This window comes from Nesoenas mayeri (genome assembly GCF_963082525.1).
Source record: "Nesoenas mayeri genome assembly, chromosome: 24".
NCBI lineage: Eukaryota > Metazoa > Chordata > Aves > Columbiformes > Columbidae > Nesoenas > Nesoenas mayeri.
The window spans coordinates 415,661-428,656 of NC_137546.1; the positions used below are offsets into that span (position 1 = coordinate 415,661).

Here is a 12,996-nt window from a genome sequence, read left to right on the forward strand (position 1 = left end):
GGCAGCGGCGGCAGCAACCGGGCAGCGCCGACACCCGCGAACCGCTCGGTACCGGCGGGAGGCGGCGAAGGGGCGGCCGCTGGCGCGGGGGCCGCCGGGAGCGGTAGTCCGCTGGCGCGGGGGCCGCCGGGAGCCGCAGTCCGCTGGCGCGGGGGCCGCCGGGAGCCGCAGTCCGCTGGCGCGGGGGCCGCCGGGAGCCGCAGTCCGCTGGCGCGGGGGCCGCCGGGAGCCGCAGTCCGCTGGCGCGGGGGCCGCCGGGAGCCGCAGTCCGCTGGCGCGGGGGCCGCCGGGAGCCGCAGTCCGCTGGCGCGGGGGCCGCCGGGAGCCGTAGTCCGGGCGTGCGCACTGGCGCCGCGGGGGCTGCCGGGAGCGGCGGCGGGTTCGGCCCGGGAGGGCGGAGCGGAGCCCGGAGGTGAGCGGGGCCGGGGGGGAGCGGGGCCGGGAGGGGAGCGGAGCCCGGAGGTCAGCGGGGCCGGAGGGGGAGCGGGGCCGGGGGGGGAAGGTCAGCGGGGCCGGGGGGGAGCAGGGCCGGGAGGGGAGCGGGGCCGGGGGGGGAGCAGGGCGGTGAGCGGGGCGGTGAGCGGGGCGGCGGTTGGCGCGGAGCGCGGGCCCCGCGGCAGGGTGGTGCTGGGCCCCGGGGGAGGGGGAGCCCTCGGTTTGCCGCCCGGCAGGGATCGCGGTGGCGCCGCAGCCCCGGGCCCGCAGGGACGCCGTCCTCCCGCCTCGCCGCGGCCCCGTCCGCGCCCTCCGCGCCCGTTTCTCCGCACCCGCGGCGGCCCCGAGCGGCACCGGCCCGGCCCCGGGGGCCCCGTGTGCGGGGACGTGCTCCCCGCGGCTCCGAGCCGGGCTTGTACCGCTCCGCTCCTTATTTGACGGGAAGCGACAGGCAGCAGCCGGGGCCCCGCGGAGCCGAGCCGTCGGTACCGGGCAGCTCCGCGGGGCAGCCCTCGGGGTGCCGAGCTCCAGGCTCTGCCCGGCCCCGGGAGCCGCCCCGGTCCTGGGGAGCTGCGGCTGGGCTGCTTAAAAATATCCCTGGACCGCGCAGGGGCGGCTGCCAGCGCGTTATGCAACAGCCGCTCCGGTGCGGCAGGGATGGGGCATTTCCAGGGCTGTTTAGCTTATCCCGCTTCTCGGCCGCGGGACGTTCTTCCCCGTGCTGTCCCACCTTTCTGTCCCTCTCCCCTCTGCCTCGCGAGCTGCTCTTGGGTGACGCGGCACGTGCTCCCGCAGGCGCAGCATGGCAGCGAGCACGGACGGCAGCGGCGGGACGGCGGCGGTGGCACCGGGGGAGCTGGCGCACGCGGCGTCCCTGCTGCAGGGGCTGAGCGCGCTGCGGGCGGAGCGGAGCCTGCTGGACGTGACGGTGGTGGCGGGCGGCTGCGAGTTCGGGGCGCACCGCGTCGTCTTGGCCGCCGCCTCCGGCTACTTCCGCGCCATGTTCGGCGGGGCGCTGCGGGAGGCGCGGGCCGAGCGCGTGCGGCTGCACGGCGTGGAGCCCGAGTGCCTGGCGCGCCTCCTCGACTTCGCCTACACCGGCCGCGTGGGCGGGCTGGGCCCCGACATCGCCGAGCGCCTGCTGCGCGCCGCCGACCTGCTGCAGTTCCCCGCCGTCAAGGAGGCCTGCGGCGCCTGGCTGGCGCGGCAGCTGGAGCCCGCCAACGCGCTGGACATGCAGGACTTCGCCGAGGCCTTCGCCTGCCCGGCGCTGGCGGCCGCCGCGCACCGCTTTGTCCTGCGGCACGTGGGCGAGCTGGGCGCCCAGCTGGAGCAGCTGCCGCTGCCGCGCCTGCTCTCCTACCTGCGGGACGACGGGCTCTGCGTCCCCAAGGAGGAGGCCGCCTTCCAGCTGGCGCTGCGCTGGGTGCGCGCCGACCCCGCCGCCCGCGCCCCGCTGCTGCCGCAGCTCCTGGCCCACGTGCGCCTGCCCTTCGTGCGCCGCTTCTACCTGCTGGCCCATGTGGAGGGCGAGCCGCTGGTGGCCCGCTGCCCGCCCTGCCTGCGCCTCCTGCGTGAGGCCCGCGACTTCCAGGCCGCCCGCCTCGACCGCCACGACCGCGGCCCCTGCGCCCGCATGCGGCCCCGGCCCTCCACCGGCCTCGCCGAGATCCTCGTCCTCGTCGGCGGCTGCGACCGCGACTGCGACGAGCTCGTCACCGTCGACTGCTACAACCCGCGCACCGGGCACTGGCGCTACCTGGCCGAGTTCCCCGAGCACCTGGGCGGGGGCTACAGCGTGGCTGCGCTGGGCAACGACATCTATGTCACCGGTAAGGCACGGGGGCACCCGGGCGGGCGTTTCCAGGGTAGAAAGCACGAGTTGGGAAAACTTGTATGAAAGCACCGATGTAGAGATTTCAGTTGAAAACGCGTGGGTTCTTGCCCCGAGACTTGGCTTTTCTTGGGGTAGCAGAGGGTCTGTAGCAGCCCGGGCTCGCTGCAGCCTGAGGACAGGCCCGGGGACTCCTGGAGTCGGTGCTGGATTTAGCAGCTGGTCTCAGTCCAGGAGTATTTTGTCATGACTAATGCTCCTGAGCACGCGGGCAGGAGTCACAGATCTTGCACTGGTGGAACTTCCTAAGTGCTCGCTGCGGGGACAGGAGTGACTGGAGAGGGTGTTGAATTTCTGGCTGCGGAGAAGCTATTTGGGGCCCGAGCCCCGTCCGTCACAAGGCAGCGCGTGCCTGAGGCGGGTCCCGCGGCCAGCCAGTGCCCGTGAGTCACGTAGCCTTCCCGGAGTCCTGCCTCCTCGCAGGCCGCTGCGGCTGTAACTGCTTCTGTCAAGGTGACACAGAGGTGTCAGTTTGGCTGTTAATCTGCATGTAGATGTCTCCTTTGAACACGTCCCCATGGGGCGGCAGCCGCAAGGAGCCAAGGCCGGGACAGCGGCGCTGCCGAACAGCTGGCGCTGGGCGTGCCGAGGTTTGAAGGGCAGGTCAAACGCAGGTGAACAGAAAGCTGCCTTTGCTCTAGTTAGGAGCAGGACATGGGGCTCTGGTTGTTAAAATGCCCGGCTGTTCGTGGGGGTGCAGTCGCGGCCGTGGGAGCTGTCGGGAGCAGCCCCAGGCAGGTCTGGGGGCGCCGGTACCGCCGGGAGCCCCGTGCCCCGCGGGGCTGCTGCGGCATCTTCGGCGGCTCTGCCCGGCGTCGACACTGCGGGCAGCGGGGCGGCCGGGGGCTCCGTGCCCGGCGGTGGCGCTGCCGTGGTGCGGGCGCTGCTGAGCCTCGTTCTGTGCCGCATCACAGCAGCTTCTGGGTAGCAAAGGAGCGGGGGCTGCCAGGTGTGAGAGAAAACGGTTGTTTGGAAGGGTAGAGGTGGGCAGACCCCAGAGGTGGCTGAGCACCCACCAGGAACAGCATGGGAGCAATTCTTCCTGGCTTGCTGGAGAAGAACCAGTGCAAAACTGCCCATAAATCCCTGCACTGCGCACCACTGTGTTCCTCCCGTACCAAATATTCTTGTAATGTATGGCTGTGGGAAGCAGAAATGCGTGTGTGGGTATTGAGGTGCAGCCGGAAGCCGTAACAAAGGTCCCGGTGCCGAGCCCTCTCCTCCGCCGCCCCGCAGCGCTTCCCTTTGTGAACCAGCGGTGACGATGGCGTGTGTCCGCAGGGGGGTCGGACGGGTCCCGGCTGTACGACTGTGTCTGGAGGTACAACTCCAGCGTCAACGAGTGGACAGAGGTGTCACCCATGCTGAAAGCCAGGGAGTACCACAGCTCCACGGTCCTGGACGGGCTGCTCTACGTGATCGCTTCGGACAGCACAGAGCGATACGACCACGCGCTGGACAGCTGGGAGGCCCTGCAGCCCATGCTGTACCCCATGGACAACTGCTCCACCACCGCCTGCCGTGGCAAGCTCTTCGCCATCGGCTCCCTGGCCGGCAAGGAGTCCATGGTGATGCAGTGCTACGACCCCGACTGCGACCTCTGGTCCCCCGTCAACTGCGGCCACCTGCCTCCCTGGTCCTTCGCCCCAAAGACCGTCACGCTCAACGGCCTCATGTACTTCGTGCGGTGAGTGCCGGGCCGCCACGTGCCCTGCCCGGGCGGGGCGGCTGTGGGGTGGCGGGGTGAGCGCGGTGCTGCTGCTGGCGGCTCTGGAGCCCCACACCGCTCCTTCGCTCCGGGGCGCTGGGGCCCCAGAGAACGGTGCCGGCAGTTGTGTGAGAGCGTCCCGCTCTGGGCCCGCGGGCTAGGCCGCGGCGAGGTGTAAATCCGGCTGCAGGCAGCAGCGCTGCTTGGAAAGAGACTTCTCAGTTTTCTTGGCTTCTGGTTCAACCCCCTCGTTGCTATAAATAAGCAAGTGAGCTCCAAGAAAACGTTAAACGGCAGTGCAGGAGAGGACATCCTCCGTCTCAGCAGAGATAAGAGGACTGAAGATGAAGTGATTGGTCACTATTTTTAAGCACCTTTCCAAATTGGGACTTAATTACTCATCTGAAGCTGTCCTGGTGGTGCAAATACTTCGGTTATCCACTTAATTAAAAATAAACGGGAAGGCATGCTAGGGCCGGAGCACTGCGGGCTGTTGTGTTGACTCTGGGCAAACATCGGCTCCTGTGATGGCCTCCAGGCACTTTTCTGGTTTTAATCTCCTCTCGGCTTTGCATAAAGCAGCGACTTCTACCCAGGACCTTTTATTTGACGGATTCGAGTGCAGCCGCGTGTGTCAGTTCCTGGCCGCTGCCTCAGGTCACAGATTGAGTCACCTGCTTCTCAGCAAACACGGGCAGCGGCGGCCGAACTGTTCGGCTCCTCGTCATCAGCCAGTTCTGTAGGTTTTCCCTTTTCTCATTCACTTTAAAATGCTGGTGGTGGACACCTCAGGATTTCTGATCGCGTGTGCCTGCAGGAGTTAATGGGAGATTATCGGGGTCAGGTTTTTCTCCCCTCTTTCGGTGTGCTGCACAGGGACTGCTGCTCCATATAAAGCTGTAAGATAATCTTGGGAGGATGGAGGAACAGGTTACAAATAAAAGTCACAACCTCATTTTTTGGTTATTTTTAAATAGCTCAGCCTAAAGCTTCTGGCTGTGCCCCCCGCGGCGGGGCTGGTTTGGTACCGTAAATGCGGCAGCGGCGCTGGGGCTGCGGCTGCGTCCTCAGGGCTGGGCGCGCGGGGCGCGCGGCACGGTGGGCACGGCCGGCCGGACGCTCCTCGCGGCTTTGAGTCCGTCCATAGCTGGACTGTCGTGGAGCGACCGGCAGCACTTCTCCGGCTGCCGCCACCTCGGCCTCGTGCATTCTTGTGTCAGCGGTTGCCAACGTCCCTCAGCTGTCGCTGTCACCCTGTCGCGAGGGCAGCGGGTGTGCAGGCCGCGGGGGCGCTGCCCCGCCGGCTCTTCTCACGCTGCTCTGGCCCCTCTGCGTTTGGTGTTGTGGAAGGCCCGGGCAGCGGGGAGGCCGTTACTTTGGAGGGCACGGAGGTTTAGGGCTCCGCGCAGGAGCCCTCAGGTCTCCGCTGTGTGCGCTGGGGCGGGAGCAGAGCGCTCACTGCAGCGTCTCGGGCTACTCAACGGGCGATTCACAAGGCGGGAGGCTCTTAGAACACAGAAAAGTCATTTTGCGTTACCTCCCACAGGGACGACTCGGCTGAAGTGGATGTTTACAATCCGACCAAGAACGAGTGGGATAAAATCCCCGCCATGCTTCAGGTAGGACGCTGCCGACCCACTGGCTGCCTTTCAGTGTTACCAGTTGGCTTAATTTACCTTTGGAAAAGCCGGTGCTCTCGGGATCGTGGCCCCTCGCACGCAGAGCGCAGCGAGGCCGTCGCGGTCGCCTGGCAGCACCAACGCTGGGCTGCGGCTGCGCAGGCGGGTGCTCGGCCCGGCACGCGGGAGCTGGGAATCCCCGTCCCGGGGCTGAGCCGGAGCCGGTGGCCGGTTCTGTTGGGCTCCGCGCGCAAAGAACCTGACGCTTTCATCAGCTGCGTAGTTGGGCAAAACCCTCCTTGCTAATTGTTGTGTAATTTATTGTTGAATGGCAGGTCCACGTTGGGGGGAGCGTGGCCGTGCTCGGCGGGAAGCTCTATGTCTCTGGCGGCTACGATAACACATTCGAGCTCTCGGACGTCCTGGAGGCCTACGACCCCGAAACGCGCGCGTGGAGCGTGGTGGGGCGGCTCCCCGAGCCCATCTTCTGGCACGGCAGCGTCAGCATATTCCGGCAGTTCATGCCCGAAACCACGCAGGAGGACGATGGCATCACGCTGGACAACAGCATCAACTTGAACACGCAGCACCAAAACCTTCACAACCAGAACCTTAACGAGCTTCGTTAGCAGGGGAGGGCGCTCTCCCCCTGCCCGGCACGAGTTCGTTGTCCAGAACCAGTGCTGCTTGGGAGAAGGCAGATGCAAACTGGCGCTTGGAAGCAAAAACGTACTGATCACAGAGGGGTGAAAACTGCGCGGCGGACGTGCCACTGTGGAACGGCAGCCGGTGAGGCCTCCGCCGCGGCTCCCTCGGCCCTTCCCGGGGCGGGAGGGGCTCCGCACGGCCGCGGAGACTCGAGGGGGGAGCTCCGAGGAGCCCATCACCTCGAACATCGCAGCACTGACTGCAGCTCATGGCTTGCGGTCAGACGCCCCTTGCTGAGCTCCTTCACCCCCAGTGCTTTGTTTGCCACCAAACTCCTTTCTTCAGGTCCTTTGCCGTGAGGGGTCTGGCGGGTGGGACGGTGCTGCGGGCCCCCCCCTGCTCTGTGGTTTCCCGCGGGGCTGGGACCAGAGCGCGGCCCCTCCTGCCCTCGGCGCAGCTGCGGCTCCGTTCCTGCTGTCCCGGCGCGGACCTCGCCGAGCTGGGCTTATTTAAGTCTCAACATTTGAACCTTTGCAGGTGTTGGTTTCCCTAGAAAAGTGGTTTTTCCTTCTAAGAACAAACACCCTTATTTATATTCTTATTGCATTCTCACAGCTAGATTGCTTTCATTTCCCATTGCCCCAGCTGCGCCCTCTTCCACAGAGAAGGTCGGGAGAAGCAGCGGTGACCCCGGGGCGGTGGCCGCTGTCCCGTCCCGCTGCGGCAGGGCGCGGTGACATGGCGCGGTGACATGGGCAGGGCAGGGACAGCGGCTGCGCGCGCTAGCGCGGCGGCTCCGCTGGGCAGACGGGCCCCGTGCAGCCGGGGTCGGGTTTTGTTTCTTCACCGTTTTAAAGGAGCCAAGTCAGAAGAAAAACCAACAACGTAGCGGGGAGGGGGAGTGCGGCACCGGCCGCGGGGTCGGACACCCCCACACAGAATCTCTTTCGGATGCGTCGCCTTGGGCGCGGGAACCCCCGGAGCTCCAGAGGGGCCTCCTGCCTGTTGTGCCTCCGGGACTCGTGCTGGTGGAAAGTGCTGCTGACGTGTTTGTTGAAGCCGTAGGGCTTAGCCAGAGTGTTGCGGGTTGAAAAGTAGTTATTTTAGGTTCTCTTTTTTGTTTGGGGTTTGCTGGGGTTTTTTTGCCTTTTACTCGCCCAAGTGACCTCACGAGCTTGGGCTGCGTTTCCCCTCCCGGGCTGGGCAGCCCCGCGCTTTGCTGGGGAGCGTGTCCTGAGCAAACCGCTGCGCCCGCCGCGCGGCGCCCCGGCAACAACCGCCACACCTCGGTGCACCTGCGGGGTGGGACGGCAGCTGACGGGCCGGCTGGGGGCGGCCGCTTTTCATCTCTTGTGTTGAACCGATTGGAAAAAATTGAATTTAAACTTAATTCAGAGATGGAAAGAGCGTGCACCTGATTGTGCTTGGGCTGAGCAGCGTCCAAGCGCCATCTCCGCAACGTCAGCATCTTCACAGCTTTACAGAAACATCTGTTTTGCCTTGGCGGCTGCTGAGCGCCGCGCTCCTCCGCGGCGGGACCGGGACGGGGCTCCCGAGCCCTGGGCTGCTCAGTCCAGAACTCTGACAGTGCCTTGAACGTGCGGGGCCGCAAAGCGCCCGGCGCTGCGGGAGCCGCTGCGGGGCCCGGGCGGGGGCCGGAGCAGCCGCAGCGCCAGGACGGTGTGCACTGCACAGCTGAGCTCGCACCGCGGAGCCGGGCGCTTCACTCCACTATAAATAGGACGCACGCCCCGTCTCGCGCCGCGGCGCTCGCTGCTGGACCCGCCGTCCCCGAATTCCCCGACCGCCTGAACACTTACGGAGCTGTATTTATTTTCTGTAAAACTCATTGTGTCTGAACCTTTGAGTCCAGTTTAAATGCTGTCCTTTGGAGAGAAGGCATTTTACGTTCACAGATAATTTATTTTTATTCTCATAGTTTGTTTTCAGATTTACTTGCAGCGGTCAAGTTAAATAAACGTGTTCCATGCAGAGGTTGTCTTTGAGCAGATCACTGCACTAAGGTTTAAGTGCATGTTCCTCGTTCCAGGCCTGAGATCCAGCTAAACCGGAGACTCTCTGCCTTCTCGGTGGGTACAAGAGGGAGACGGGAGAGCGCGTGGTTGTGATTTGGGGCATGGGGGGATGTTCCCGCACCCTGGGAACACTCAGGAAACGGTTCCCGGTGTCTCAGCAACCCCGACTGTGTCATTTCAGACAAGTGTTAAGTCCCTACACCTAAAAATGGGAGCTTGGAGCATTTTCCAGCTCTCTGAGATAACGTGTTAAGTACCGGCTAAATTAGTTCACTGGTGAGCAGGTACCTTCAGTGGGTGAAGAGTCAGCACTGAGCAGAACCTTGACAAAAGAAAGTAGAAGAAAGGCACAAATCACCAGACAATCCTTTCAACAGCCATTGGTGGGAGGGGGCAGAGCTTTAATGGGAGGGCAGGGAGCGCCGGCCGGCGCTGTGCCACAAACAGCCCGTTCAAAGGCCTCGCAGGGTCACACGGGCTTGGTCACCTCCTGCCTCACAGCATGCGGACGTTTATTTAAGCAGCTGTTCTGAGCAGCTTTGTGTTGTTTTCATTGGCGACCCGATGGTGACCTCATTGTCCCCGTTTCGCTGCCCGCGGGGGCGGGAGCGCGGCGGGAGGGGAAGGGGCGGCCGCGCCGCGCCAACAGGCCGAGCGCGGCCGAGCGGCTGCCAGCGCTTTACTGTGCCCGCAGGAGGGACGCGCGGGGGTCGCGCTACGTCTCACAGTCTTCGGGAATCGTCGTGGCTATAATGAGCGACTGCTCGATCACATCCGCTGTAGAGAAGTTCTCGTTTGAGCAGAGTCTCTGCACGGGCACGTCAGGCAGGGAGCCGCGGGCCAGGGACGCCACAATCACCTCGGCCGAGCCCACCTCCAGCTCCGGAGGCTGCAGGGCCCCCACCACGGCCTTCTCGTCCTCGATCACCAGGTTCCGCAGCTTCCGCTGCCGCGGGTTGTAGTTCTCCACGCGGTCGTGGATCTCCATGTGGCGCCTCAAGTGAGCCTGCAAGGGAGGGGGACGGGGCGGCTGAGGCGGCTCCGGCGTGGGCGCTCGTGGTCCTCGGCGCCGGGGCCGCTCACCTGCCGCGTGAACTTGTAGCCGCACTCGGTGCACTCGAACTTCCTCACGCCCTTGTGCCGGCGGACGTGGACGCGCAGCTGCTCCACAGCTGGGGGAGGCAGAGCCCGTTGTGGGCAGCGCCGGACGCGCTCGCAGCGCGAACCCGCGGGAGGGAAGGCGGGCGGGCGGGAGGAGACGCGGGAGGGCCGGAGCCCCGGCCGTTACCTTTGAAGGTTTTCCCGCAGATCTGGCAGAAGTGGGGCCTCCCCTCCTGGTGCCGGCTGGCGATGTGCCGCAGCAGGGGCCCCTTCTCGGTGAAGCGCTGGTCACAGAACTCGCAGCCGAAGGGGCGCTCCCCGGTGTGGGTGCGGTTGTGCTTGTCCAGGCTCGCTGTTGGGCACGGGGGAGAGCAGCTGGTCAGCGGTGCGGTGCGTGTCCCCCGTCCCGTGCTTGGGGACACGCGTGCACGGGTCTGCGCCCTGCGGGCAGGAGGGCACAGGGGCGGCACAAGCAGCAGCGTCCCGGCCCAGGCTGAGCCGTGCTGGGGAAAAGGCACCAAGTTCTTCTTCTTCTGTGCCACGAGGGTAACAGAGATAACGGGAATGCGCCTGCCTCGGGTCAGCAGCGCTCGCAACGGCCTGACTGGGGAAGGTGGCACGAGAAGGGGGTCTCGCAGCACAGCTGCTTTCCGGGCACCCTGGTAGTGGAGCGCGGTGCCCGGCGCTGCTCACGGTGCCCGGCGCTCCCGGCCGCACCCCCAGTACCTTGTGTGCGGAAGGTCTTGCCGCAGAGGTGGCACTGGAAGGGCTTCTCCCCGGTGTGCGTGCGCAGGTGCATGTTGAGGTTGGCTTTCTGCGTGAAGGCGTGGTGGCAGAACTCGCACACGTAGGGCCGCTCGTTCCTGGGGGCAGGGGAAACGTCACCCTCCCCTGTGCTGCCCTCGCCCCACGGGGCAGCTGTCACCGCGCACCCAGAGTTCTTGGCATCAAATCTTACGTCAACCCATCTCAAACTACAGTACTTTGGAGCTCTGAAGAGCTTTGGTTATCACCTGTGTTAACACAGTCACACACAGAGGTGCCAGCAGCCCACACTCCGTTTGGCAGAGAGGAAAGACCGTGGGTTGGCCTCCAGTCGATTTCTGGCCAAAGTCTCAGCCCAGCGCCTCCGGGACGGGGGAGCTCGCTGCCCCGCACCACACGCAGCCAGGAGGGCCGGGGTGACGGGTCCCGTCTCATACCTGTGCTTGGCCTTGATGTGCATCTGCAGGCCGTTGCGGCTCGAGGCCCTGTGCCCGCACTCCTCGCAGACAAACAGCTTCTCCCCGCGGTGCTTGAAGGCCTCGTGCAGCCGCAGCTCCGTCCGGGACAGAAAGCACTTGGCGCAGGTGGAGCACTGCGAGGCCGCAGGAGCGCGGGGTCAGGCGGCTCGTGCGCCCACCGACAGCGCGCCCGCCGCCCGCCCCCTGCGCCCGCCGGCCCCCTCACCGCGTGGGGCTTCGGCGCGCCGTGCAGCTTTATCATGTGGCTCTGCAGGTCCTTCTTCTGCATGAACTGCTGGGCGCAGGAGGAGCACTGGGAGACGGGAGAGGGGGTCAGGCTGCAGCCCCGCAGACGGCGACTTCAGGGAGGAGGGAGCAGCGCTCTGACCAGGAGCGCGAGTCCCTGCAGGCGCAGCCAGCGCCAGCTTTGTGCCTCCCCAGAGCACGTTCCAGCTCAGAGCAGGTGTTCAGCTCCCCTGGACAGAACCCCTCGCTCCTCTGCTCTCGTGCCAGCGTCCAGCAGGCGCTGCTGACCTTGTACGGCATCTCCCCCGTGTGCGACACCATGTGCAGCCGCAGCTCCATGCGCCTCTTGAACACCTCCTGGCAGATGGAACACGTGAAAACCTGCAAGAGATGGGGACGCGTCGGCTGCTGCAGAGCCACGAGTGCCACCGAGCCCACAGCTCACGCCAGCACCGCGAGCTGGTTACGGCATTTAACCTGCGCCGCAGCAAATGGGATCCTTTACTGTGCTAAGAGGATCCTCGCGTGCTTGAAAAGCACAGACCAAAGCGGAGTTGTCTGGCAAATCAGACCAAAGCTGCGGCCACGCTGGCGGGCCCAGGGCACCCTGGCTGCAGGACGCGCCGCGCGGACGGGGGGTTTGGCTGGGGAGCCGAGCGTGAGCGGCCGATGGCTGGAGAAAGGCTCCAGCTCTGCTCCCGCAAAATGGCGCCCGCTCTCCAGCCCTGCGGCGGCAGCTTCCAGGCGCACCTGCTCGGACCGGTTCATGCAATTTCTGGCTTCGTGTTCCAGGAGATTCTCTTTTCTAAAATAACATTTGCCACATTTGGAGCACTCAAACGGCTTCTCTCCGGTGTGCTTCCTAGGGAGAACGCAAGCGGAGGGCGCCCGTCACTGCCTGTGCAGCGCAGCGCCGCGGGAGCGGGCCGGCGACGGGGAGGGCCCGGCGGCTCTTCAGCCCAGCGCCAGCGCTCAGCTGCCCCAAACCTCCTTCCCTGCCGGCTCTGCCCACCCCAAGGCAGCGCCGCCGCGCTCCCAAAATCTCCGTTCGCCCCCTGCAGCCCAGCGACGCTGCAGCTCGCGCGCTCCCTGCGCGCTGTGCCCTTGGCCGGCGCCCCCAGGCCCCCCAGCCCCGGCCAAGGCCCTGCGGCCGTGCTGCCCCTGGAGCCCCCGAGGACGATTCGCCCTCGTGGGGCGGCAGCCGCGCGCCCCGGACGGCCCCTCGGCGCCGCCCGTCCCAGCCCGCGGGAGCCCGGGACAGCGGCTGCGGGACGCGGGTCGGGGTGTGCGGTTCCCCGCGCGGGGCGGCCGCCCGGGGGCAGCGGGACCCGCGCGGGAAGGAGCAGGCGCAGCCGGTACCTGTTGTGCACCTTCAGGTAGTATTTGCTCAGGAACGTTTTGTGGCACGTGGGGCACTCGGCCGGCGGCCCCGCGCGCGCGCCCCTCCCGCTCCGCGCGGCCTTCTTCCCGGGCGCCGCCCCGCCGCCGCCGTCTCCGCCGTCCCCGCCGCCCGCCGGCTCCTCCGGGGCCTGCAGGGGAACGGGCGGGTCACGGCGCCGGCCCCGCCGCGCGAGCGGCCCCTCCCCGCCCGGCCCCGCCGCCCTGACGCACCGCGGCCCCGCGGGGCTGTCCCGGGGCGCGGCGCGGCCGCGGGCGCGGCGCGGCGGGGCGGAAGGCGCGGCACAGCGCCACGGCGTCGGGCACGCCCAGCTGCTCGGCGGCGGCCAGCAGGCGCGCGCGGTTGTGCGCGGTGAGCGCCAGGCGGCCGGTGTAGAAGAAGTCGAGCAGCAGCTGGAACGTGTCGGCCAGGCCGTCGGGCAGCGCCACCGGGCCGCCGGGGCCGCGCGCGCGGAAGAAGCGGGAGCAGCTCGCGAGCACCGGCCAGTGCGCGCGGAACTCGCGCCCGCCCACGCCCAGCGTGGCGTCGCAGAACTGCCCGGCCGCGCGCTGCCGGTTCAGCTCGCGCAGCACGCGCACGCTGTGCGCCGCCGCCGCCGCCGCCATGGCCGCGCTACCGGGCCCCGCGCCGCGCCGCCATCTTGGCGGCGCCGGAAGTGGCGTCAGCGCGCGCCGGAAGTGACGCGCG

General features: G+C 66.9%; 2 protein-coding genes across 2 annotated transcripts; one reads left to right on the top strand and one right to left on the bottom strand.

The window, feature by feature from the left end:
* Nucleotides 1-369: 369 nt before the first annotated feature.
* On the top strand, nucleotides 370-8,567 carry KLHL21 (kelch like family member 21). Its single transcript, XM_080359015.1, has 5 exons — nucleotides 370-412; nucleotides 1,231-2,267; nucleotides 3,611-4,016; nucleotides 5,584-5,656; nucleotides 5,992-8,567. The coding sequence occupies exons 2-5, from the start codon at nucleotides 1,238-1,240 to the stop codon at nucleotides 6,283-6,285; spliced, it is 1,803 nt and encodes a 600-aa protein (XP_080215141.1). The 5' UTR covers nucleotides 370-412; nucleotides 1,231-1,237; the 3' UTR covers nucleotides 6,286-8,567.
* Nucleotides 8,568-8,720: 153 nt separating this feature from the next.
* ZBTB48 (zinc finger and BTB domain containing 48) lies at nucleotides 8,721-12,949 on the bottom strand. The gene is given in 10 exon segments (XM_080359016.1): nucleotides 8,721-9,346; nucleotides 9,424-9,512; nucleotides 9,629-9,793; nucleotides 10,168-10,304; nucleotides 10,644-10,798; nucleotides 10,891-10,977; nucleotides 11,199-11,291; nucleotides 11,661-11,772; nucleotides 12,270-12,533; nucleotides 12,535-12,949. Coding segments are annotated over 10 exon segments (1,773 nt in total). The 5' UTR covers nucleotides 12,915-12,949; the 3' UTR covers nucleotides 8,721-9,055.
* Between the last annotated feature and the right edge of the window lie 47 nt (nucleotides 12,950-12,996).